Raw genomic sequence first — 23204 nt, forward strand, 5'->3', positions numbered from 1 at the left:
ATACTAGTAATTTGGAATTGGAAGATACTTGAGAAGTTGTCTAGTCCAAACCACCATTTTATAGCTGAGGAAAGAGAATTTCAGAGAAATCACAGACATGTTTAGATTTCCATGATGCAGTAAAGGCAAAGATGAGACAAGAACCCAGATCTCCTGCTCTTATTTCAGTGCTCTTTCTGGTATACCACAACTGCCTCTCATCATGCAATGAGTGTGTTGGATCAATGAGACTGCTTAACTGGTTTCCAGGTTTACCTTGGTGCCAGATACTTGAGGATGCCTGACTGGTGGGTGCCAGATTATCTTGGCTTTAATGAGCAAGGAAACTGGAACCAATCAGCAGAGCTGGAAGCAGATGAACATGCAACAGTCCAAATTTGGTTTAACAAGGTGCACTGAGAGATCCATGAAAAAAGAGAATTTCCAAAGTCCAGACCCCACAGAAATCAGGCTAGCAAGATTTGAATGGAACATAGGAATAAGACTTAGAGGGGTGGAGCTGTCTCTCCACTTAATCTTTCCACTTAGATCCTGTGTCCTCAAAACAGGAACTCACTGGCAAGCATCCCAGAAGCCCACTTCCATGCCAGAGCCCTCGCATGACTATTCAGTTATTTGGATTTTTTGAGTCAAGGTACAATTCAGTAAAAAATGATCATACAACAAGGACAGTTAAAATTGTTCACTCACCAATGCCCCAGATGAATGGAGAAGACTTACACTTCCTTATGAGCTGACAGATCTACAGAATTTTCCATTTCTTTTCCCAGGTTCATTACCAAGGGCCCTACTATGAAAACAGGTTTGTCCAAGATCAAGTACGTGGGTTGCCTGGGATTTGTCTGAGGTCAGAATGCCCTCTGACATAAGAGACTGCAAGAGGAAAAAAAAATCAGTGTTTCAAAATGGGGATTAGAAATTACTTCACATGGAAGAGGAATGTAGGAGGAATAGCATTTGAAGCTGGGTATCATGAAGATGTCAGAGACAAAACCCAGAAATGTATCCAAGCAGAAAATTGACCTAACGTGGAATTTCTCCTTTCCAAAATCTACTTTAGAGTGATCAAGGTTCCCCTCTAAAACACATAGTGCAGATTTTAAACATAGTTTTTTGTTAAATTAAATGGTGCATGTCAATCTTATTTTTAAGTTACTTATGGCATATGTTTCCAACAGTTAACATATTAAACTTTCCTAGTTAAGTCTGAGTTGACTCTCACGGTATAGTCTTCAATGTTTAGGAAGGGCATCCCCTTGAAACCCAGCATTTCAGGATCCAGCTCATTGAAGTGGATGAAACAGGGGGAAGCATAACCCACAGGCTAAGAGAATGTGGTGGGGAGGGGCTGCATCCAGGGATTTAAACCAAGGTAGTCTTTCTGAGATAAAGTCAATTCCAAAAGTCTAGGGAAGGCCTGAAATAGAACTGCAAGACCAGTAGCTGGGAAGTTGAGAAAAGACAACTCAAGGTGAGAATGGTTGAAAGGAGTGGTCCTGTACTGAGAGAGCAAGCATGTCCCAGGCTGTTTCTCGAGGGCCAGAGGAGACTATAAAGGATGTATATAGATATACATATATCTGTCCCCTCAGGCCCCCCTTTGAGGCAGGACAGTGGAAGGCTGCAGTGCTCCCCTGGTTGTGCTGCAAGAAAGAGTGACTGTAAAGCCTATTTCCCCACGCAATGATTACCGCAGTGACGAGAACCTAGGACCCTATCTTTCTATAGCTTGTCAACTAGGGGTTTGTGAGTGCATGAAGTGTAAACACCACAAGGCATGGGAAAACACAGTGCAAAGCCAGGGATGGTAGAGAGCACAATGTAATGTAACCATTTCTTTCAGCCATGTCAGGGTTGTGTGCTGAGTGTGTACCTGGGGAAGCTGCAGACCCGGTCTCCTACCGGATGGTATAACCAGATGACTTGCTGCTTCTGTAAGTGTGCAGCTCTATGCTGCCAGTGTAGCGCACTGACAAGATAGTTCTCTTGTTGTGGCTTGCAGAGCAAGGTATGGGAATACTGTCGTCTTCCTTAAAGGGAATTAACCCCCCTAATGTTACTCTTCCTAGGAAGGGGCAAGTCCTCAGACAGGAAATGCAAAATGCAAGAAGTAGGCCCAAGGTCTCTTTCTAGAACCTTTTAGGTCTAGATTTTTGAAGAGCAGATGTTGAGGTGTGGGTGCCTATGTGATGCTCACAGTGTGGGGACAGGTGGGTGGGCCTGGATTTGGAAGCAGTAGAAAGCAAGCCACTCTACAGTGCTTTGTGTTCTTTTCTGTTTATTTTCCTTTTGCTATCCTCTAATCTTTAGTAAACTCCTGTCTAAAAGTTACAGTCTGGTTTCAGTTGTGCTTGAGGTACTAAGCAAAGGATTATGGGATCACACTTAGGCCAAAGTGGTAACAAGTGCTGTCAACTCCCAAAGAGGGAGAGGATGTCCAAGTGCAGAATGTCCACATGGGCCAGCTGTCTGCCCATCTGGGAATCCTTTCTCTACTGCTAACCTTTGGGAATCTAGGTCACTTTTACTAGAGAAGGCAGTTTCCGTCCTGACGGTTTCTCTAGCACAAGCTACCAAGCAATCCCTGCTAATGCTGGGTATGGAGTTTGCTGGCAAGCAGAGGTTTTGGAAAGCTGGTCTGAAAGGATGGGTGTCCACCATCAACCTACATCCTGGGTTGTAGGAGGGTGCTATAGTCTGCATGTGTCTGCCCAAAATTCATATGTTGAAATCCTGACCCCTAAGTGGTATTAGGAGGTGGTGGGGGCCTTTGGGAAGTGATTAGGCCATGGGGGTGGAGCCCTCATGCATAGGATTAGTGCACTTATGAAAGAGGACTGAGACAGATTCCTTATCCCTTCTACCATGTGAAGACACAGTGAGAAGGCACCATCTACGAACCAGGAAGCAATCCCTCACCAGACACCAAATCTGCTGGCACTTTGATCTAGCCAGCAGGTCAGCACGGGCACACTGCAAAGAGCTAAGTAGCTCCTGGGTGGTATGATGAAAGTAGGAGCAGTAGAAATCCCGAGTCCTTAGGAAAGAAACATGTTGTATTCTGTCTGGAAGGTAATGCTAGAAGGTAAAGTCAGTGTGAGAAGGTGGGTGACATACTCATCCCTCAAAGCACTGATAGGAGGCATAATACCAAGTACCTTCTGATTTATGCCATTCAGCTGGCCACTCATCTTCCAGTGGAGGGTAACAGAAGGTAATTCAATACTGCCAAACTTAATTTTTGTTAATCTGGTTTATGTGTAACGAGAAGCATATTTAAAATTTCCAAATGTGCTGACTTTTTGTTAAAATAAAAAAATTTTGTAATTATTTCTAATTTAATTGCATTATAATCTAAGAACATGGTCTGTATAAATGATTTTTTTAAATGTGCTTAATGGTTTAGTACAAAGTTAACATATGTAAATGTTTTCTGCCTGCTTGAAGACAATGTGTATCCTCTGTGAGTACAGTATTCTATTATAAATACAGTTATTAGAGCAAACCTATTAACTGTGTTGTTCAAATTTTCTATAGCTTTACTGAATTTCTGGTCTGTTTAAACTATCATTTCCTGAGAAAGGTATATTAAATTAACCCACAATGACAATGAATTTATCAATTTGTCGTTGTATTTCTGTCAAGCGTTTTATATATTTTGAAGCTGTATTATTTGGTAATATATGTTTAGATTTATATCTTCCCAGTGAACTGAAATTTCTAATAATAATTTAGTGACTCTCTTTACAGTCAGTAATGCTTTCTACCTTAAAATCTATTTGTGAGACATTAATGAAAAATACACTAGCTTTCTTTTACTTAGTACTGGTATGTCTTTTTATATCTTTTTCCATTTAATATTTGTGTCTTCATGTTTTAAGTGTGTCTATTATAAACAGCAGTCTGACAGTTTTTGCTTTTTAACTGTAGAGCTAAATTTGTTGTGATTACTAATTTTTTATCACTTTAACATGTACTTTTTATTTGCCCTGCTTTTTTCTCTACATACTTTTTCTCTTATCATGCCTTCTTTTAGATTGAGGTGTTTTTATTTATTTTTCTCATTCATTTGCCTCTCTCAACTAGTTTGGAAGTTATGCACTATACTTCCGTTATTATTACATAAAACATACCTGAAATCTTCATAGAACATTATATATTTATAATGTTCATATATGAACATTATAAATACTATATGATATAAAAATAATGCAGAAGCTGAATATTAAAAAGCATATGTCCATATTTACATGTTTCAAATTGTTCCAAAGTTAAATCCTAACATGCCAAAATATTTTTCAAACATTAATGGTTTTTGGAAAAAGATCTTTAGTTTGACAAATAATAGCATCCTGATACTAAAAGAAAGAAAATGAGATCCAATAACTATGTCTGACATTTTGTGTTAGCTTTTAAAGATTTCCATTTTGGCAGGGCCAAAAGTGGAAACGAGAACTTTTGTTATTCAAGTAAACGAGTCCTGTTTTTCACCGTGACATGCATGAAAGGCATAGCAGAGACTGGTTATTTGTCTTGTGTATTTCTTTGGGGAATACAAGACACATCTATGTTTACAGTTATATGGGATATTTCCCATTTTTTGGTTAGTATTTGTACCCACAGTATATGTTCATACGGTAAGTCATCTTATTCCTTCCCCTTATCCCTAAACATTTGTGAAGTTATTCTTTATAGGCTTGATTTTTATCTGTTAGATCAATTTATAATAAGAAAAATAAAAAGTTTTTATTTTACCTTCATTTATTTCTTTTGCGGTGCTCTTCCTTTCTTTATGTAGATCTGAGTTTCTGACCTATATTATTTTCCTTCTCCGTAAAGAACTTTTTTTTGAGACAGGATCTGGCTCTGTTGTCCAGGCTAGAGTGCAGTGCAGTGGCATCATCATAGCTCACTGCAACCTCAAACTTCTGGGCTCAAGGTATCCTCCTGCCTTAGCCTCCGAAGTAGCTCAGATTGCAGGCATACACCACTACACTTGGCTAATTTTTTGTTTTTTAGAGATGGGATCTCGCTATGGTTTTGAACTCCTGGCCTCAAGTGATCCTCTTACCTTGGCTTCCCAATGTGCTAGGATTATAGGCATGAGCCACTGCTCCTGGCCCATTATTTTTCTTCACCCTTCTCTACTATTTCCTTCTGGAATTCTTAAAATTAGACTTTCTCATTCTATCCTCCAAGTTTCCTGACCACTCTTTCATCATTCCTCTTTGTCTCTTTGTGCTGTACTTTTTCAGATCTATTTTCCAATTCTCTGATTCTCTGTGTACTGAATTTAATCTGCTGTTAAACCAATTTGTTGAGTTTTAAATTTTCTTCACCAGAGCTTTTCATTTCAAGAAATTCTATTTAGTTATTTTTCAAATTTCTTAGTCATTTGATAAGTCTTTTTTCCTAATTCATACTTTCAATTCACTCTTTAGTTTCTTTGAACATATTAAAATACTTATTATATTTGTCAATAACTCTAATATCCAAAGTCTTCGTTTTTCCTTCTTACTCTTATTCATGATACCTTATTTCCTTGTGCCTTTCATGACTTTCATGTGAACTTATGTTTACTAGAACTTTATCTGTGGCAAATCTTTAAGGGTTCAGATGAGGGTTAATTCCTACAGAAAGGATATACTTCTGATTCTGGCAGTTTCTGGAAGCATTATTCACCTGGTGCACTTAAAAAAATATATGTGGCTTTAATTTTATGAACCATGCAGGTAGTGTTAATCTAGGTCCTGAGCAAAATCTCTGGGTCACTAGGGATCAGAAGATACCAGTAGGTAAGCTGCTTTCTTTAGAACGTATATACTTCTTGGCTACCAGCTCTTATGTTACTCCTGGCCTCTGAGGACTTCCCACGCTTTCTTGGCAGCTCAGCCATACATTTTCAAAAGATGCATCATTTTAAACAGTTTTATTAAAGAATTTTTTTCAGGATATCCATTCCATAATATTACTAGAAATGTAAGTCCTATGCAAAACTTTATGTATATATACATTTGTGCATTTTTCTGGGGAAAGAGTCCTTAACTACTGCGAGATGCTAAAAGGGCTCTGTGACCCTAAAGAGAATAAAACTGCTACCATACATGCTGTTTCAGTCACAGGCAAACTGAAATACCAAATTTTACCTGACGTTTTACAGATCTCCAGGTGACAGGAAATCCTGCAGATAACCCATTCAAAGTTGACTTTCATTCTCAAAATGTCACCTGATTTCCAAATTCTAGTATTACCTTAACATTATCCTCGTATATCAACCTAACATCCAAACTACATTCTCAACAGAAGGAAATTAAAAATAAACTTTTTGCAATTTCCAATGTCTCATTAACATACCATTAAATGAAGACCTATCTGTTACCAAAGGAATACTTGGATTTTTTGGCTATCAAATTTCTGTTTCTCTCATCTGATGGGTGAGCACTGCCACTTGATGATATATTTGGTGTTTAAAGGCTTTAATTCTCCTTTTCCTTTGGTTATGTTTACCAACATAACTAAAGGGAAAAAATTCTGACTTTTGTATCACAAACTCTTGTTTTTTGTTTTTTTTACTACCATGTTAAGGTTCATTCAGGAAGTCAATTTTATCAGAAAATTAGCACTTATTGAACTTGGAAATAGCAAGGATACAGACAGGGAGGAGATGGAGAAAAATGCCAACACAAAATCAAGACACAAATTGCTGTGGAAGGCTGTAGGCATGAAAAGAGAAGGGAAGTGTAGGCCATAGAAGAAACTTATGTAAGAAAATAATGGGACAGAAGTGAGCCTCAGGACAATCCACAGAGCTGGAGTAACAGACAGCATGAACATAAGATAGAATTCAATGCTCTTATAGGTATCACTGAGACGTAACAGATTGAGTGAAAGACTTGAATGTAACCAGGGAAAGGGATGCTCAATTCCAAAGAGAGAGACTTGTTTTAGGAGAGAAAGTGGACAAGGCTGTTATGTCAGGATATAAGCCCATAGCAACCCACAAACTTAAGGATACAGGTACAGTGGAAATAAAGGGGCAAGTCAAGAAACAGAAGAAGAAGTGAAACACTGAAAGTATACAACAGGTTGCTGAGTTAGATCTCACTAGACAAAACATTTTTAAAATGCAGGGTAGCATATATGATACTCAGGATATAGAGATAACCAAGAAACAGCCTGCCCTTAGGAAACAAACAGGAGAATTAAATCCAGAAGCAATGATGTTTCCTACTGTATTTGAGACATGAAGAAAATGTGCTGGTAGGATAAAGCAGGAATCATTTATTCTGCCAGGAGGAAAAGGAAAGCTCTGCAGAGGTTCATCTTGCTCTTGCGGGAGATTTCATGTGACACAGATGTAGGCAGGGAGGCAGGGCACTGTGAGCAGAGGGGAAAGAGCAAGCAGAGGCCTGGAGGCAGGAGAGAGTGCACTAGATGAACAGGGCCTGGAGTGGGCGGACACCACTGTGTGTGTGTGTGTGTGTGTGTGTGTGTTTTAAGGGAAGTGGCATTGGGAAATGGGGAGGTGGGAAAGGAAGCTGAGGACTAGTCTTAAACGGCTTTGGTTACAAACCTCTCCTAAAAAATGTGGACCTAATGCACAGGTACAAGCAGATTTTCAAGCAGAAACAACATAGGAAAGATAACTGGACAGCAAGGTGGCGGGCAGACGGTAAGGCGGGAGAAAAATTATTAGAAAGGCCATGACAACAGTCCTGAGAGGAAAAGGAATCAAATGTGATTCCAGGATTACTGTTTTAAAAACTTTGGTTGACTAGGTGCAGGTGATGCTTTTATAAAAGCAGGAGGCAGAGAAGAAACAGGGTCAGAGGGACCCTTGTCCTATCACCCTCCAGCTATCTCCCCCATCAACCCCCCAAATTTGCAACCTCTGCTCCTAAACCTTGGAGGCTGAGAATTATTGGAAGAAAAATCTTACATGGTTTCCATTTCCTGACTTTATAGGATTCAAACCCAGACATAAGCAGTGTTTGCTAACACTTTGTATGATGAGCTCCTGGTCAGCTCCCTCTCCTATCTGTGATATTATGATACATACATCCACAGTTCCTGGCTCATAACTCCCATAGCCCTTGTTACAGTCTTTTGTTATATATGGACACTTCTATACAGTTGTCTATACTTGAATCATGCCTATCCAATTAAGTCTCCATAAAAGGGCAAGAGGACAGGGTTCAGAGAGCTTCTGGAGTGCCAAGCACGTGGAGGTTCCTGGAGGGTGGAAACTCTGGGAAGCATGGAAGCTCTGTGCCCCCTCCTCCATACTTCACCCCATGCATTCCTTCATCTGTATCCTTTGTAATATCCTTTATAATAAACTAGTAAACATAAGTATTTCTCTGAATTCTGTGAGCTGCTTTAGCAAATTAATGGAACCCAATGAGGGGGTGTGGGATTCCCGATTTGTAGCTGGTGGGTCAGAAGCACAGGTAAAACAACCTGCGGCTTGAGACCGGCATTAGAAGTGGGGTGCGGTCTTGTGGGACTGAGCCCCCAATCTATGGGATCTGATGCTATCCACAGTAGATCATGTCAGAATTGAATTGGAGGACACCCAGCTGGTATGGGCTGCAGAATTGACTGCTAGGTTGGTGTGTGGGGGAAAAAAAACCCACATTTGGTCACAGAAGTCTTCTGTGTTGATCGTTGTGGGGTGAGAGCAGAGGAAAGCAGTTTGCTTGACTTTTCCACTCAGACTATCCCTTTCACTATTGCCCAGTCCTCCTCAGCGGTGGCTCCTCTTTCACAGTGGAAGTGGACATTGCCAGGTGTAAACACTCATTAGCAGTGACCTATTCCTTATGTCTTGCCTCTCTGTCTCAAAGGAAGGGGCGTTCATCTTCCGTGCCTTGACCTTACTTTCTACTCATGCTCTGATTCACACCCTACCTTCTTCTTCAAGACCTTGCAAAACAATCACCTCCTCTCATTCCTATATTTTTAACTTCTCCTTCTCTGTCACCTCCTATCTCACAATACAGAAACATGTCAAATCTCCTTCATCTTAAAAACAAAGAAAAAAGCCACCTTTAACCCTGCCCTCCCTGTCTCTCCTACCTTTCACAGCTCAGCCTCTTAGAGAAAGTAAGCTACATTCATGGTTTTCATTTCCTGACTGTCCATCCCCTCCTCCACCAACTGCAGTCTGGCTTCCCCTCCTCTAAGCCACTGGCACTAGTTTCACCAAGGTCCTCAATGATATGCCAGTTGACAAAGCCAAAGGACTTTTCACAATTCTCTTTGACCCAACTTTCCCTATGACTGGTCCATTTCAGCCTGTTCTGCCTCTCTCCTCTCTCCTGCTTGGCTTCCAGTCTCCCTGGTCTCACCCTCTTGGTCATTTGGGCTGTTCAGTCTCCAATATGGGGGCATCTGTCCCAGGGTTCTGGCTTGGGTCTTCCTCTCAGTCTGGGTTATCTCTCCTAGGTCCATGCACTGGTAACTCCCAAACCCCATCTCTGGCCCTGACCTTTTACTTGTCCTCTTGTTATTTCTACCTTTTTATGTCTCTCAGGTATCGCAAACTCAATATGTCCTTATCTGAACTTCCTGTGTTTCCCATCAAAACCAGTTCCTCTCAATATTTCCTACTGAATGGCATTACTTTTCACCTAGTGCCCAAGCCAGAAACCTAGATGTCACTCTAGATTCTTCCTTTCTTCTAATATCCAAAAGTTTAATTTATTTGTTTTACTTATTCATTCAACATTTCATGTGTTGCCAACTATGTAACACACAGTGCTCTAGGCACGGAGGGCTCAAAAGTGAACAAAATGATATCCTTGCTCTCATGAAGCTTACCATCCAGTGGGGCAGGCCCACTACAAGCACCCGAAAGAAAATCAAGAAGGGGGAGGGGCACAGAAGGCTGTGGCAATAGCAAGGTCAAGAAAAGGGCCTCCTTGAGATGACATTGGAGCGGGGATCCAAGAGTAGCAAAGGATCTGGGAGAAGAGGGTTGGAACAAAGAGAACAGCATGTGCAAACACACTGAGGCAGGAGCAGCCTGGCATGCTTGAGGGACAAGGTGGCCACATGGCTAGAGGAGAGTGGGCGAAGAGGGACAGGGCGGAGGGGTCGGGACAAGGGTGCAGAGATAGAGATAGCAGCAGGTCATAACAAGGACCCTGGGCTTTTATCCTCAGCAGGACAGGAAATCTTGGAGAGTGTGGAACCGAGGAATGACCTGATCAGATCTAAATCTGTAATGGCTGCCTTGGCTTCTGCATCCAGGGAGAAAAGGACAGACTCAGGTGACCAGTCAAGAGGCTCCTGCAGCTGCCCAGACACCAAGTCTTGCCTTGATTTCCTCTCCTGGCTAGTGCCTCTCTCCAGCTCTGGCTCTACTGCCTTGGCCTTGGCTGGGGCATCTGTCTCCTACCTAGACCATTTTACCACCACCATTCTCATCTAGCCCCCTCACTGCTGCCACAGGGATCTCTCCAACTTGCAACTTGGATCCTGATTCTCTCCTGCTTAAAACACTTTGCTCATCATCACACTCGGAATCAAACTCCCACTCCTTAACAGAGCCTGCAAGCCCCTTTCTGATTTACCAAAAGGCTCTTGCCCCCACCATGTTTCGGCCATGCTGCCTTTTTGATCTCTTTCAGTGCCAAAGTCCTTCCACACACCCTCTTCCCTTAGCCAGACTTGTCCTTTCTCCCTGCTCTTTGTCTGGCCCCCACCCAACTCCCACATCTAAATAATGGGTCATTCTGACACATACGTGTTTAATGTTAACTGATGTGAAACTGGAAAAGGACAAGATGCTTGTCTAGCTTTTCTCAACCATTGTATACTTAGCACAAAGCACACTGCCTGATCCTCGATATATACTTCTTGAATAAATGAATGATGTTGCTCTCCAACCCCAAATGCTGCCTTCTGCATAAAATCTAAACTTTCTAACAGGGCCTACAAAGGAATTCGTGCTCTCATCCTGCTTTATCTACAACTGCCACCCCACTTGCACCTCATGTGCCAGACATGCTGAGCTCTTTATAATTCCCTCCAAAACCCCATGCTCTGTCATCCCAGGGACTTCTTTTCCCCCATCCTGGGAAACCCTTTCTCTCATGATTGCAGGCAAACACCAGCAAAGATTCGTTGAATGTTTTCTACTTGGAGCCACGCACTGTGCTTGGGGCTGGGGATCCCATGGTGACTGGTAGGAAGACAGTCAATAGCATGTTAGCATTGATGAATGGTAGGGAAAAAAATAGGTGGAATTACAGGCAGAATGGCTAGAAAAAGCCTTAGAGAAAGCAAACAATCGAATGTTAACAGAAGTGAGAGATCAGCCACGTGGCTTTCCAGGGAAAGGGCACGCGAGGCATAAGGAATAGCAAGGGTAAAGGCTATAGAGCATGAGATAAAGGGCACAGAAGCTCAAAGGGCTGGACGGTGCAAGATGAGTCAAATAGGAAACCTGGGAAAAGAAGCCAAAAATTTAGAACCAAGAGCAAGTAGGGCCCTTTGAGACCAGGGAAGAGAGAACTTCAAGGGGGAAGAGTAGACAAAAGAGAGGAACACTGTATGATGTTTGATGAACTAAGGTTAGGGACAAACTATTTCAGCAGACTTTCTGAAGCCATGCTGCAAAAGGAATAAAGAATAAATGGAAAGTGAGAAGGCAGCAACAGCAGGTACAGGCTACTCTTTCAAGGTGTCCTGATGGATGATAGTGGATGTTCCTGGCAGGGCTGAAGGAAGCCTTTGCAGGATGGGGTGAGGAGGAAGCAGAGCAAAGTGAAATGTAAAGGGCTTGGGGGGTAAGGTCTTCCCAGAGGTAAGAACAGAGCCCAGGAGGAGGGTTTGGCCTGGCAGCTGATACGCAGTAATCTTTTTAATCAAAAGCTCCTGGACTCTCATGTCCTCCTTTCTTTCCCAGTAGCAGGTCTAAAGACTTCATCTCAGCCCTTTGGTCTTTAAAACTACTACCAGCCCATTCCATACCTCAGGTTCTCTAGCTTAAGCCTGGCACAAAGGGGGATATAATTTCTCTAGCTCCTACTTCCTCACTGCCTCCAAAGATGATCAGTCATGACAAGAAACTCTCAGCAGGTGACAAACATAACCATTTGGGGAAGTAACAGATTTTGGGAATTCTGTGAAATCCTTACTGGCACTGCTCCTAGACTCCTGTTCCTATTCCCTTACTGCTATGGGCTCCAGCGGACAGGGCTGCCTGCTCCACCTTCCTCAGAGAAGGGAAAGCTGTGCAACCAGGCAAGACACAGAAGCAAACCAGGAAGAAGACTGTGCCTCCTTGAGTGAAGTAGGTAGGTTGCATTTCTGAGGTCCCTCAGGCTGGATGGATGTCCACTTGTCCAAACATTTTCTTATATGCAGACAGTGGAACACAGACCCTACTTTTTTTGAGTCAGATGGCATCCTCTGGGGATGGGAAATGTGAGCAGATGGTAGAGCAGAGGGCCGCAACTTGGTTTAGAGATGAAAGTGGCAAGACACAAGAGATGTGACCATGGGTATCTAGCCCAAACATTCATCAAGACCTCTGCTAAACTGTAGAATTTCTATAAATTCCAATTTCCAGAAAGCCTCAAGGATGAGTGGATTTGTTTATTTCTTCTTATTCATTCACTCATTTTCCTCCAGTGGTTTCTGGTATATTCACAAAGTTGTGTAACTATCAACTATCTAATTCCAGAACATTTTCATCACCCCCAAAAGAAACCCAAACCCATTAGCAGTCATTCCCCATTCCCCTTCATTCATTTCTAAGGCCTAGCTAGGATAACATTGACATGGTCAATGGCAGAGCACACATTAGAGAATAAAACATTAGAGAAGGTGGAGAAGTGAACCTGTAGGATCTGTTGGGAGCCTGAATCAACTAAAACCTGTATAAAGGTCCTAACTTGTCTGGCTGACAATTTCCTCTCTCAGAGACTAGGGCAAAGCAATAAAGCTTGCTTAATTGAACAGAATGGGTAGCTATTACTCTGGACCCAATTCTGCCCAGTAAGGAGGAACTAACTGGGTAGGAGAGAGAGACAGGCCCTCACAGCCAGGAAGGCAAAGTCTGGAAATAGGCAGCCATGTACCCCAGACTTCATAAAGGCAGAAGTGACTCTATGACAATGGGAAGTGGACTCACACCTCATAAGCCACAGGACACAGAAGAATATTTAAGATTCTCAGCTGCGAAGTTGTGACTCAGAAGATAAATATCTAGTATCTGTGGGGTTGTCACATGAGCTGCTAGATTTATTCTATAGGGCCCAGAGGGGCACAAAGGGGACTAATGGGAGGAAAATTATAGGAAGACAGCAGTATTTCAGATCATTACAGGGAAGGATTTCCTAACAGTCATGCAATCTTAAGGAAGAATGCTTGCCTTTAAGGTAGAAAGTTCAAATGCAATCTGGATAGTCAATAAGTGGATGCTGTAGAGGTAATTCAAAAAACAGAGGGTGATCTGACAACTGTGGCATTCCCACACTTGAGTGGTGAGGTCAACTGTGAGGTGTGTTGCAAGTGATCTGTTACAATAATAAAACACCAAAGTGTGTGATTTACTGTCTTTAGATTCTGGGTTATCATTATAACGCCACTCTCACTCACTAGCATAATTAAATACTTTCTTGAGCAAAGGTAGAAAACTCCATGTTGCTGGGTAATGCTCATGGGAATGTTCTTCTTAAGAGTGTTTATAGGCTTAAAAAGGTGGAGAATTACCAGGTTAGAAGACTGGTAGAATCCCTTCCAAAGCTGAGATTCCACAAGGGCAAGTGGTACCCCCCAACCCCCACCTCAGCCTTCAACTCAATTATGATCTACTGGTGAACGAGTGTTCACCGTGTTTTGTATAATCATCTGAACCTTTTACCTGATAGGAGATATTGCTAACAAGTCCTGGGAGTGCATCTGAACTCTACAAAAAGGGAAAGTGAGGACTAGATATATCTGTTTGTGTATCTTACTTTTCACGGAATAGTCACTCAGATGATTTCAACAGGACCCAAGAAAAGTTTAACTTTTACATTAATATTTCTTTTTTTTTTTTTTTGAGACAGAGTCTCGCTCTGTTGCCCAGGCTAGAGTGAGTGCCGTGGCGTCAGCCTAGCTCACAGCAACCTCAAACTCCTGGGCTTAAGCGATCCTCCTGTCTCAGCCTCCCGAGTAGCTGGGACTACAGGCATGCACCACCATGCCCGGCTAATTTTTTCTATATATATTTTTAGCTGTCCATATAATTTCTTTCTATTTTTAGTAGAGGTGGGGTCTCGCTCTTGCTCAGGCTGGTCTCGAACTCCTGAGCTCAAACGATCCGCCCACCTCGGCCTCCCAGAGAGCTAGGATTACAGGCGTGAGCCACCGCGCCCGGCCTACATTAATATTTCTTTAAATAGAAATGGCTATAGATGATATAAATCTGCCTCAAAAAATATTATTTGCTTTTTGAAACGTTAAACATTTTGCTTCTAAACAAGAATTGACATGAATTGGTAACTAACTGAACTTGAACTTAGCCAACCTCACCCCAACTCAAACTGGAATTGACTTTTCCTTTTCATCTCTGTGGATAAACGGCCCTGGCAGAAACTGCAGTCACAAAGGCCAACTATAGAAGTGCCACCATAAAAATGCCTGACTGACCAACTGAGGCCTTTTCAGAGTCTTCCCTGAGTCCTTTTCCATGTCCTTTTTCTGGTGCTCCTCTGGAATGCAAGAAAAATCAAGCAGATGAAAGGTGTCCGATCACCTGGTGTAGCGGGCTACTAGGCAGCCCATGATTTCTGGCACCCCATAACTTTCCTTTATTACAAAAATTTAGAAACTAGATAAAAGAGAAAAATCACTTCTGATTCCATCATCCTAATAAAATCACCGCTTGCATTTTAGTGCACTACTTATTCTTCTTCAGGGATGTCTCTGCATGTAGTCATATGAGCTGCATCTCTTTAACTTATTTATACCCCACCTCCTCTAAAAAGGACTCACAGCAACTTACATAAATATATATCATGAGACAGACAACTCTATGTTGGCATACCTTCTCCCAAACCAGCTTAGCCTTCTGACTTCCCCATTTCTAACCTGTGGGTTCCATCTCCTGACATCCAAGTTGGAACCCTGATACCATCTTGGACTCCTCTCCCTCAATCCTAGCATCCATTTCCACAGATTCTTTTGTCACTATCCCTCTCTCATATTGTCCTTCCCACCCCCTCCCCCCAACTGATATGCCACCACCTCCAGTCCAGGTCCTTATCCCTAAACTATTGCAATGTTTCTCTGACTCTTTTCCCTGCCGCTGCTTACTCTCCTTTTCCTTCATCTCACACGTCTACGTTATTTTCCTCATTTTGAATATTCTCCTGAACAATATCTACTTGGCTTTCCATTGTCTAACAAATAAAGAATATTATTTGGTTTAAAAATTTGTCCCCAATCTATCTTTCCTATCATATCTTTAACCATTTCCTCTATGAAACCTCTGCTGGCACACATGTACCCTGAACATGAGACTCCAGTGTTCAGAGTGAGTGACTGCTACGTGTGTCTGCTCCCTAGTGTCCCTGGCAAGGTGACAGGCTAGCTGAGACAGAGGAACAGGTACCAGACTTATCCTTCTGCCATTAACAACTATAAAATTGGACAAAATAAATGAAGCAACTGTTTCAACGTATTAGATGCCTAACAGCAGAGCTGTTACCTGGAAGGAAGGGAAATAGGAGAAGTACGACCCACAGTCACCTGCCTTTCAGCCTGGGGGCACTTTGTACACTTGGGCTCAGGGAAGTGGAGTCTACACAGAGAACAGGTATGCCCAAGCCTCAGCAAAGATTGCTCACAAAGTAAGAAACCAAACCAACCTATTTTTTAAATAGGATGCTTCAATTTTGGATTTTAAAAATATATAATTTCTCTAAAATTTCCATGGGACCTTTTCTCTCTTTATGCTTTATTTTCCTTTCAATGTTCTTTGGTTGAAAATAATGAGCAATCTTGCCCATAGTTTCAAGGAAAGCTCCCACTAAAAGAAAATAAAAATACTTTTAAACGACACCAATTGCATATCAGACTGAGGTGGGGGGTGGCGGAGGGGATGGGGGTATGCCTACACAATGAGTGCATTGCGCACCGTTTGGGGAGCGGTAACACTTGAAGGTGCTGACTCGGGAAGGGGGGGTGGGGAAGGGAGGGATATATACCTCATGATGGGTGCAATGTGCACGACCTGGGGAACAGACACGCCTGGAGCCCTGACTTGGGGGGAAAGGTGGTACAGGAGCAACGTATGTAACCTGCAATTCTGTATCCCCCATAACAAGATGAAATAAAAAAAAATAAATAAAAAATAAAATAAAAATACTTTTAGGAAATGCCTTCTGTCACTCAGCCTTTTATCTACTAAGCTTCACTGCCTACTATAGTAGAGAAAAGACTATCTACTGAACCAGTGGAGTTTTATGTCAGTGGGACATGTGGACATCTTTGCATTGTTTTAAAAGACTAGGTATCAGACTGAAACTGCAAGGGTGGATATCTATCATGGGCACACCATGAAAGGCCATGTTAGTACCCAGGCCATCTTTGAGAATGACCAAAGCCAAAGCAGTTCCCCAGACACCACTCTAGAGAGGGGCAAGAAGTGGCTGAAGACCATAAGCAGCATGTCTAGGGGCATCAGGAAGGAGGCTGGCAGGGCTTACTCTTCCCACATCCTGTACACTTTTCCTTCAAGTGTCAACTGCTACTTTCCCTTCTTCCTACTATAATTTCCAAAAACTACTGGCCTCTATCCCACTTTTTCTTGCTTAGCAATATCCCACAAAAGAATGCTTAAAGAGCCCCCATCCATCTGCCTTTTGCAATTTGCTAGATAGATGAAGATCTACTGGGAGTAGCCCAAGCTTCTTCAGCTCAGGCCTGGAGAGTTGTTTCTCTGGGAAGGTGTTCCTGCTATCCACTGCCGGGCATGCCTTTGATGAGTACCCCTTCAGTTACCTGATCTGGTGTCAAATTCAGGTAAAGAACCTTATGTCTCCTCTAAGCAGACCCGTTAGGGGTTTTCTTCCTGTAATACCTTATAGCCAAACTAGAACTAACTGAAGGGCCAAGGCTTGGAATTGTAAGTCATTAAATATGAAATGTCCAATTTTGAATCAAAAGTGTAGTTTATTATACCTCAAACAAGAATCAGTACAATTAATCAAATATGCACCTAAACTATCGACATGGTTTTATCATCTTAACGGTAGCTTATTTATGCCAGCAGCAAAGAAGCCTGGAGAGTGAGTGGAGATGAAATCGTGAAAGATGTTTTCCACAGCTTGTTGAGAATTGAATAGTTTTCCTTGCAAGAAGTGGTCCAAAGCCTGGAAGAAGTGGTAGTCAGTTGGTGCAAGGTCCGGTGAATACAGTGGAAGACAGAGAATTTCCAAGTCCAGCTTCCATAGTTCGAGTAGCGTTGTTTGTCAGACATGTGGTCCAGCATTGTCTTGCAAGAGGATTGGGCCTGTCTCTATCGACCAATCTCAGCTGCTTAATCACAAGTATCCTCATCATTTTGTCCAGTTGGCTGCAGGAGACATCTGCTGTAATCGAATGACCAGGTTTCATGAAGCTGTAGTGGATAATACCAGCGCTGGACCACCAAACAGACACTATAAGCTTTTTTTGATGAATATTCGGTTTTGGACTGTGTTTCAGCACTTCATCTTCGTCCAACCATTGTGCCAAACGCTTGCGATTCTCTAAAAGAATCCATTTTTCATCACACGTAACAATACGGTGTAGATACGGTTTGCCTGTATGTTGTGACAGCAAAGAAAGGCAAGCTTTGAGACAATTTCTCTGCTGACGCTCATTTAATTCATGCGGAACCCATCTATCCAGCTTCTTTAACCTTGCTGATTTGTGTCAAATGGTCCAATATTGTTAGAATAGTAATGTCAAACCTTGCTGCTAATTCATATGTAGGCTGAGATGGATTCACTTCTATTAATACTACAGCTTTCAGCTCGTCATTACCCACCTTGGTCTCAGGTCACCCATGTGGCTCATTTTCTTGAGATTACAATCACCAGAACAGAACTTTTCAAACCACCTTCCACGTACTGTGCGTTCATTAGCCACATCCTTCCCAAACACTTCATTGATATTTCAAGCTGTCTGCGCTGCACTGGTTCCATGACGGAACTCGTGCTAGAAAATAACATGAATTTTTTACACATCCATTTGGTTTCACTAAAATTGCTCTAAAAAACAATTTGAAAGACAATCACAAGCCAAAATGTGTGCTTGCAAGACTGACGATGTACCTTTACAATAAAAATAAAATAAGATATGTCAAAGCGAAATGTCAGATATATCAACTGTCAAACTTAGTACTTAAGGAAATGGGACATTTCATACTTAATAACCTAATGTTCCTCTGCCTTCACTGCTGCCTTTTCTGAGGTCCAAAAAGAGTCCAGGTGAGAGGACATTTCTCATTCTCACTCTCACCAAAGTCACCACAGGAACACAACCTTAAAATCATACAACTATGTTGGCTCAGAGGCCTATGGCAAGTTCAGGCACAAAACAAATCCAACCTCACACATTATGCTCCCTAGGGAGCACAAGGCAGCCAGGCAAACCAACAGGTATGCAGACTGCCTGCCACCCGGAAAGGTATAGAAATTTCCATCCTACCATCAGCAAGTGGCTTGCAGGAGAGGGCATCATCGAGGTCTCGGGCAGTTGCAGGGTCAATGGTGAAGACACAGTCTTTTCTAGGAAAGATTTAAGATATAATTAGCAATGCCACAAATAACTTCACTCCCTGGTAGTACTGTTTAAAGAACAGTTATTTTTCTCTGTTGGGGAAAGTAAAGAGTAACTTCTACAAATCACTCCCTGAGAACAGGATCTTTAGTAAAATGTCAGACTGGGGAGAGACAAATGGGTGTCTTTCTCTTCCTCCCTGTGAACTGGCACCTACTTCTTCTTGACCCCAACCAAGAGCAGGTGTGAGTGGGTGGAAGCGAGGCTGCTTCCAGGAATGAGGCTTCCCAAGAAGAGTTATGGCAAGAGAGGCAAGTCCCTTTGGTAAATTACTCTAATGGTCAGTTCTTACTTTTGCCTCTGCCTTCTTCAGTAGCAGATGGGAACCTGTCCTTCAAGGATCTATATGATCCTTCCCCTATCTTGAAAAAATGGAATATGTCAAAGAATAAGTCACCTGACTTGTGACACAGAGGGATGGAACCCAAGAATAAGCTTTGCAAAAAACTTTGGGCCGTATAGTTAGCTACAATACAATTCTATTTGGAAATAAAGATTAGTTTGTTTCCAAAGAATCATCATATACTTTACCCAAGTTCCCATCATCAAGTACACCCTGTGCCCATTTATCTCTGCACAGTATCCCTGTGTACATATCCTTCTCAATCTGTGATGCTCTAGGACATTCTCTTCTGTTGTACAGTTTCACATATGGCATGCGCCACCCAACCCACCCATTCCTACCACATAAACACCTAAAGATTTAGGGAGCAGCTGTCCTTGGTTCTTCATACTTCTTGCCTTTCCTGCCCAGGTACTGGCCTGGAGATTGGAGTGTTCTGCAGCAACTACCCTTCTGCCCTTGAACCATGCTCTTTAGTCAGTGCTTGCTACTTCCACCAAACTCTTCCCAAGTTCTTCCTCCATTTCATCCAGCACTAGCAGTGCATTGCCACCATTTCCCTGTCTCCTCCTGACTCATCAGCATTGATGAAGGTGGCCATCCTGGTACTGACCATAATCAGACAAGCTTTGTTCTTAAAGACTTCTTTGGCCGGGCGCGGTGGCTCACGCCTGTAATCCTAGCACTCTGGGAGGCCGAGGTGGGCGGATCGTTTGAGCTCAGGAGTTCGAGACCAGCCTGAGCAAGAGCGAGACCCCATCTCTACTAAAAATAGAAAGAAATTATATGGACAGCTAAAAATATATATAGAAAAAAAATTAGCCGGGCATGGTGGTGCATGCCTGTAGTCCCAGCTACTCGGGAGGCTGAGATAGGAGGATCGCTTGAGCTCAGGAGTTTGAGGTTGCTGTGAGCTAGGCTGACGCCACGGCACTCACTCTAGCCTGGGCAACAGAGTGAGACTCTGTCTCAAAAAAAAAAAAAAAAAAAAAAAAAAAAAAAAGACTTCTTTCCTGGTGTCGCTCCTCTGATCAAAACTTCCCCCAAGCCCTGTTCTGGCACGGGCTTGCCATGCTCTCAGGGCCTTCCTTTATCTGACTCTTGCTACCCACTGCCCTTATTCTTAATAGCCCTCAACAGCCCCTCCTTATCCCCTACACTGATCCTCTCACCACTACAACACCTCGATTCTAAGACAGTATTAGTTATAAGATGCATCATCAAGTCAACAATAACTTTCTGAAGAAATAATAAAAACCCCGACTACATTAAATATACATCTTGATTTTAAAGTACTTTAGGATTCCAGAAATGTCACTTTGTTTTTTAAAAGTAATCTTAAATGGCAAATGGATAACCAAACTGTGGGACAACCCCACAATGAAACAGTACTTAGCAACAAAAAGTAAACGATTATTCATAGACACCAACAGCTTGAATGAATCCAAGTGAAAAAAGTCACTCTCAAAAGCTTATATGCTACATGATTCTATTTATATAACAGTCTCAAAAAGACAAAACTATAGTGACAGCAGATCAGTGGTTTCCAGGGGCTGCCAAAGAGGTGCTTATACGGGGGGATGGAGCTTTCCTGATCTTGATTGTGGTGGTGGTGGTTACACAAATGTATAATATCTTAAATTCATGAAGTATATACCAAATAAAGGTCAATTTTACTGTGTGAATCAAAGAAAGTAAAAAATGTATGTTAAATATTCATAGGATTATCAACAGGTGCCAGAATTACGGATTAATTTTTTTCTCTTTACTGTATACTTTTTCATATTTTTAAAAATTTTCACTGCAATTAAGCATTCCTTTAATAAATGGGAAAATTAACACTATAGAGTCTTCCTCAATCAAAAACAACTATCCAACAGATATTGCTTATATGTATTTTTAGCTACCTTGTAACATTGTTTACACTCCTCTTGCTTAATATAGTCAATGGCTTTAAAATTATGGATCAGATAAAACTGCGTTCCCACTGGTACACTAAGAAAAGAGGGCAGGGAAAGGTGGGTGCCACTCAGGTGGAAGCAACAAGAGCATCCAGTCCCAGAAAGGGTGGTTAATCAGGACATGCACTCTCCCGCTAAATGTTTTGAGGAGAGTCACACACGGTGTGGGGAATACAAAGGTTGAAGTCTTAGGAAATGCAGTAATAATTTCTGCTCCACCATATAAAAGAGATTGCAGGCAAGAATGCCAGAGGAAAACAGAAACACCAATGTCCCCTGGAAAGCACGCTCTGAGGGCTGTGTTCCCAGTGCCTTGAACAGATGCTGCAACTCAGAGGTGTTTGCTGAATGAATAGATGAATGGTGACAGGAAGAGCCAGGGAGGTGAAATTAATCCTGACACTACAGCAAGGAGCAATAACTGGTGAGGATCTTGAACTTGGCTCACAAGGTAAAGAAGGAACTGTCTGCTCCTTGCTCCTTTTGGTATCCCCCATAAAACCTACCCAGATGTTTTATATATACTGAGTGCTCAATAAAAAATACTTGTATAACTGAAACTGAAGTGTCAGATGTGGCAGTGGGAATGTTTCGATTCTTCTTCTTTCATCATAGTGACATCATAAGGAGCTGAAAGAATGTCTCCCTAGTCAAAATCAAAAAGAATTCTGTTAGCTTGTGGCGTGGGGGGAGACACAGCTTACTAGTTTACTTGGACAGTTGACAAGGAAGCTATATTTTCTTAAAATTAAATGTTTCTGGGTGCTTTAAGACTTTCATTTCTATATACAGCGAATGAATGATAATGCCCACTAAGATATTTCCAGCCTAAAGTTGATCCAGCTGCATGTGACAGAGTAAGACTTCTATTGTTAGTTTGTAAATGTCTTCTTTGAGAGGACCCACAAATGTTTTCTGAGGAAAATCCTAGACTAGCCTGTAAGGACTCAGACCAATTCTCTGTTTGTTTTTCTTTAAATCCGCTCTTAAACCAAAAACATAAAAGTCCAAATTAAAACTGAACCCTGAGGAACAGTACTCAGAAAGGCTTGCTTGCTGGAAAGATATGCCACCCAAACATCATTCTTGATCAGGGGCTGGCAAAGTATGGTTCACAGACCAAATCTGGCCTGCTGCCTGTCTTTGAATGGCCTGTGAGGTAAGAATGGTTTTTACATTTTGAAATGGTTTTTTAAAAATCAAAAGGAGAATACTATTTGGTGACAAATAAAAATTATATAAAACTCAAATTTCAATATCCACAAATAAAGCTTTATCAGACATAGCCATGCTTTTTTGATACAATGGCAGAGTTGACTAGCTGTGACAGAGTCAGTGGTTTATTTTAGTTGTGCCTAAAATACTTACTATGTGGCCCTTAATAGAAAGGTACTGACTCCTGGTTTTAGATCAGTGTTTCTTAATGTGCCAAATAAGTGTTTTAATTTTTTAAAAAGGTCTTGAGATTACATCAGTTTGAGAAATGCTGGGCTGATTCTTAATTGTAGGACGTCTAGGAGCTTTTAATACACTAGTATCAGTAGTTCTTGCCAGATTCATTTGTTCCTGGCACTTTTAGGGGGTAGAGCATCCCCCAGAAGCAAGGTTCCTCGGGGAAGCCTCTTTGGAGAAGTGATGAACTGCATGGAAACACCCTCTGCAGGCCTCCAGGGGAGCCCTTGTCCCACTTGGGGCTTTGCTACCAAGACTACTGCAACAGACACTGCAGGAAGTCAGCTGACTGACTGCTATTCACTGCAGGGAAGCTGATGAAAACAAGGGCCCATCTGGTCATTTGGTGCTCTTTTGTGAGCACTTATGGGAGAAGTTTATGCAGTGCAAGGAAACACTCTTCTCTTGAGCTGACAGTCTGTATCTTCCTTACATGTGAATTTTGCCCTTAAATTACCCTCTTTGCTTTGGCTGTTAGGAAACTCAGAAAAAAACATTTCTAACTTGCCTCTAGAAGATTTTATTTATAGTTTAAACTTTGTGAACTAATCTTTATTCTTACTGTGCATAATTTCCCTATTCATATATTCCTTTTGTCCCATTTTTTACTTTTAAAAAATTTA

At 41.9% G+C, this 23204-nt stretch overlaps 1 protein-coding gene across 1 annotated transcript in view; it reads right to left on the minus strand.

The window, feature by feature from the left end:
- Window positions 1-23204, minus strand: part of DIS3L2 (DIS3 like 3'-5' exoribonuclease 2) — a 307218-nt gene that overhangs the window by 104683 nt on the left and 179331 nt on the right. The window contains exon 10 of the mRNA XM_069470450.1: window positions 18694-18773. Within this exon, the coding sequence (XP_069326551.1) occupies window positions 18694-18773 (80 nt within the window). The remainder of the gene's footprint in view (window positions 1-18693; window positions 18774-23204) is intronic.

Source organism: Eulemur rufifrons, chromosome 1 (assembly GCF_041146395.1).
Source record: "Eulemur rufifrons isolate Redbay chromosome 1, OSU_ERuf_1, whole genome shotgun sequence".
NCBI lineage: Eukaryota > Metazoa > Chordata > Mammalia > Primates > Lemuridae > Eulemur > Eulemur rufifrons.